Consider the following 5,019-nt stretch of genomic DNA (forward strand, 5'->3'; position numbering starts at 1 on the left):
GCAACTAAGAGTTAAAAATGGCTTGTGCACAATACAGCCCAACTGCGCCATTTACTCAGGCTCTTATAGAGGCTTTAGGAAATCAAAATCTGCCACCTAATGATTGGAAACAGGTTGCTCGGGCTTGCTTATCTGGAGGAGATTATTTACTATGGAAATCTGAGTTTGCTGAGCAGTGTGGGATCACAGCTGATATCAATTGACGACAGGGACTGAATACCACTTATGAAATGATGGTGGGAGAGGGAGATTATCGAGACACTAATAATTAACTTAATTATTTGCCTGGAGCCTACCCTCAGATTAGTGCTGCGGCTCTACAAGCATGGAAAAAACTTCCAAATTCTGATAAAAAGACTGAAGATTTATCTAAAATTCTCCAGGGGCCGGATGAACCATATCAGGATTTTGTTGCCCGCCTGCTTGAGGCAATTAGTAAAATGATAGGGGATGAGCAGGCGGGAATGGTGTTGGCTAAACAGCTTGCTTATGAGAATGCTAATTCGACTTGTCAAGCTGCCTTGAGACCTTACAGGAAAAAGGGAGGCTTATCCGATTATGTACAGATTTGTGCCGATATCAGCCCTTCGTACGTTCAAGGCATAACTTTGGCTGCGGCATTACAAGGAAAGACAGTCAAAGAAGTACTGTATCAACAACAAAAGCGAGATAAGGGATAAAATTTTGCAATTTGCTCACTATCACCAATTTCTTTTTCCAAAAATCGTTGTTTCTCAGCCCCTTGCTGACGCCCTAACTGTATTTACTGATGGCTCTTCTAATGGAATAGCTAGTTTGATTATATAGGACAATACTGCCGCCTGGCGTACTAATTATAAGTCTGCTCAAGAAGTAGAACTATTTGCCGTTTTTCAGGCTTTATTACAAATCTCTGCTCCATTTAATTTATATTCTGACAGTCAATATATCATAAGAGCCTTAAACACTATTGAAACTGTTCCATTTATTGGTATCCTGAATTCTACTATCCAAACTCTTTTTCGTGATATACAACATTTAATTTGCTCCAGAGTTAATAAATGCTATTTCGGTCATATTCGTGCTCACTCTGGACTTCCTGGACCTTTAGCACGAGGCAATGCTTTGGCTGACGAAGCTACATGTATGATATTTCCTTCATTGGAACAAATGGCAAAAACTTCCCACAGCTTACACCATCAAAATAGCAATAGCTTAAGACTTCAATTTGGCATTACTTGAGAAGCTGCCAGACTGTTAAGCAATGTCAAACATGTCCTCAATTTTTTAGTGTCCCCCATTATGGAGTTAATCCCCGAGGATTGTTGCCAAACGACATATGGCAAATGGATGTTACTCATATTCCTGAATTTGGTAAACAAAAATTTGTTCATGTTACTGTTGACACCTTCTCTGGCTTTTTACATGCCTCTTTACAATCTGGAGAAGCTAGCAAACATTGTATAGCTCATTGCATTAAATGTTTTGCTGTTATGGGAACCCCTAAAACCATAAAAACAGACAATGGTCCAGGATACACTGGAAAAAATTTTCAACTATTTTGTATGCAATTGTCTATCTCACATAAAACAGGTATCCCTTATAATCCTCAAGGTCAAGGAATCATTGAACGGGCACATCAAACTCTCAAACATCAATTGCAAAAACTAAAGAAGGGGGAATTGTATCTCAATACCCCCTCCAACTCTCTAAACCATGCTTTATTTGTTCTAAATTTTTTACAATTGGATATATGTGGCCGTTCAGCAGCACAGCGATTTTGGAACTTTGATGCGCAAACAATAAGACCTAAAGTCTTTTGGAAAGACCCACTTGTGGGAAAATGGTATGGACCAGATCCTGTAATAATTTGGGGACGAGGGCATGTTTGTGTCTTCCCACAGGATGCCGAAGTGCCGCGCTGGCTGCCGGAAAGGTTGGTACGCACGGCGGAGATGATCTCTAGTAAACCAGATGAGGAGATTGACGATTCAAGAGCATGATGAATTACCATCTCGACAACAACTCCAGGCATTGATGCGAGAGGCACAGAATCGTGTTGCTGTGCAGGGCGATCCGATATCGCCTTTAAGCTTCCTGATAACCTTATTTATTATCTTAAATCAGATTAATACTGCACATTCTAAAGAATATTCAAATGCTTACTGGGCTTATTTTCCCGACCCTCCCCTTCTCCAACCGGTGGGCTGGGAGGGTCGGTCCATTCTCATGTACACTAATGATACTGTGGCTTTAGGTGGTTTTTCAGATAAACGTATTATTCCTAATCAAGTTAATTTCTCTTATCATGGAGTGTTTGATCGTTTACCTATCTGTCTGTCTAGATATTTTAATTCAACAGGATGCCTTTTTGTTGGGGAGGCAAGATATGCCAATTCTGACAGTAGTTGGAACCTGGACATTCCTGGAGTAACGAAAGAATCTGGAACTCCTCAACGTCGTAATGGAACTGGTCCTTTAGATATCCCTTTCTTCGACTTTGGAACAAGGGGAAGAGTCACTGCTGCACCATGGAAACTGTGTCGAGATGGAACTGCTACGGTTTATAACATATTTGGGACAAATGAGTCATTGTGGGACTGATCTCCAGACTCGGCCCGAGACCCTGGAACTCAGGACAATAGGAACTTTGCATCCCGTATTTGGAATTTAGGCGGCTCTAAAGTGTTCCAAACAGAAATCTGGAAATTAGCCGCTGCCCTTGGATGTGAGGGTTCCTACCTTCAGGTGGGATCGAAAGTGAGACACGGTTGTTTATGGAATCTCACCATGAGGTACCCTCATGCATGTGTGCCTCACCCTTATGTTTTACTAGTAGGATCTGTAAAAATACAACCTGGGTTATGAAATTATAATGTAACTTGTAACAATTGTACCTTAACTAACTGCATCAGGGGAATTACTAATCAAACTAGGGTTCTAGTCTTAAGACAGCCTGCCTTTGTTATGGTTCCTGTAAAGATCAATGGGTCTTGGTATGAGGAAAGAGGACTTGAACTTTGGAGAGAAGTAGAGGGTGCTTTAATGCGTTATCGTAGGGGAATAGGGTTAATAATTCTGGGATTTGTAGCTTTGGTAACCCTCATTGCCTCCTCGATTACTGCAGCCCTGTCCCTGGCACAATCAGTGCAAACTGCAACTTTTGTTAATAATCTGGCACAAAATGTATCCGTTACCCTGGGGACTCAAGAAAATATTGACAAAAAGCTAGAGGATCGATTGAATGCCCTTTATGATGTTGTAAAATTTTTAGGTGAAGAGGTTCAAAGTATAAAGTTGAGATTATGGGTACAATGTCATGCCGATTTTCGATGGATCTGTGTTACCCCCAAAAAATATAATGGTAGTATAACTGCTTGGGATAAGGTGAAAGCTCATTTAGAAGGTATTTGGCATAATGAAAATATTTCCTTAGATTTGCTGCATCTACATCAGGAAATAATGAACATTGAAAATGCACCTAGACCTGATTTGGATGTTGCAAAAAGAGCTGAGTCTTTTGTTAAAGGACTTTTCCGACATGTACCTACCATCGGTAGTATTTGGTACTTGGGAGCGGCCATAGGAGGACTATTCTTAACAATTTTAACTGTTTTATTTCTTGCACCTTGTTTAATTAAAAAACTGATTGATGATCTATGGATGATAAAGGCTTCCATCTATGGAAATGGTCTGCGGTTAAAGGAACATAAGCGTGCGCCTATATAAAAAGAAAGGGGGAGATGTGGGGAGCTGCCCATGAGAATGGGGTCCTTTGTCTGAAGGACACAGCTCTGGGAGCTGCCTCAGTCCTTGAGGGTTTGCTTGCAAACATAGCTCTCTGTCCCGCCACCCCAGAGATTAGGCGATTATTTACTGCAGACACCTGGAGTTCTGGACAAACTTCTCACACACAGAGAAATGTTATCTGGTGTAAGAAATAATAACAGGGCGCCATTCCCATGCTCTCAAGATTTCTTGTGACTTTTTGTAAGATGTATAGGTCAACCAATAAAAATGCTAACTGTCTTGTCTTTCTCACGCTCTCCTGTATAAATATAAGATGCTGAATAAAGTCGTGGTCAGACTGCGTCCCTTCATGGAGACGTGTCTGAACCTCTCGACCCCTTTCTCAGCCACGCCATGCACGTTCTCGGGACCTGATCGGCTTTGCCGGCTGGCACCGGCAACCACCCACTCCAGTACTCTTGCCTGGAGAATCCCATGGAGGGAGGGGCCTGGTAGGCTACAGTCCATGGGGTTGCAAATAGTCGGACATGACTGAGCGACTTTCACTCACCACTTTTCTTTAGTCAAAAGGTAGTGGTATGGATCATGGTCCTCATATAAGCACTAAAAGCAATGTAAGATACTTTATCTTGAATCATATAATTCCTATCCAAGTGTTAGATTTTCAGCCTTTTGTCAGAAGATAGCAGTATATATTTATGGTTGAAAACCTTTGTTAATCATTATTGTACAATTAATGTTATTTTGAAATCTCATGGGCTTCCCTATTAACTCAGAGGGTAAAGAATCTGCCTGCAATGCGGGAGACCCAAGTTTGATTCCTGTGTTGGGAAGATCCCCTGGAGAAGGGAATGGCAACCCACTCCAATGTTCTTACCTACAGAATTCCATGGACAGACCACAGGGTTGAAAAGTGTCAGACATGACTGATCAACTAACACTTTCTTTCTGCTTTGAAATCTCATGAGGTGGTTTTATATTCTAAAAATGTTTTAATTTTAATTAAGCAGCTATATAATTATTTATTATTATAACCTCAACCATCATCTATATTTATAAGCTGACGTTCCTTTTCTGGTTTAGACCACCTGATTTAAAAATTTTATGTATAGCCATTAGGTCATGTGTAATACAAATCCTCTGTGTCCTTACTTATGTTATATTTTACTTGATGAATTGTATTTCCAAGGGAGGTATCTTATTGTCTATACAACAACAGTTCATTTTTCTCTCTCCTTTATTATTTTTTGCTTTTAGTATTTATTTTACTTTAATATTTTTAGTATTTTA

At 40.3% G+C, this 5,019-nt stretch overlaps 1 protein-coding gene across 1 annotated transcript in view; it reads left to right on the plus strand.

Annotated features, from left to right (window-relative positions):
* Positions 1 to 680, plus strand: part of LOC105001169 (endogenous retrovirus group K member 7 Gag polyprotein-like) — a 2,343-nt gene extending 1,663 nt beyond the window's left edge. The window contains 1 exon segment of the mRNA XM_010857347.1: positions 7 to 680. Within this exon segment, the coding sequence (XP_010855649.1) occupies positions 7 to 680 (674 nt within the window).
* Positions 681 to 5,019: the final 4,339 nt, after the last annotated feature.

Source organism: Bison bison, unplaced genomic scaffold, assembly GCF_000754665.1.
Source record: "Bison bison bison isolate TAMUID 2011002044 unplaced genomic scaffold, Bison_UMD1.0 scf7180017864379, whole genome shotgun sequence".
Lineage (NCBI taxonomy): Eukaryota > Metazoa > Chordata > Mammalia > Artiodactyla > Bovidae > Bison > Bison bison.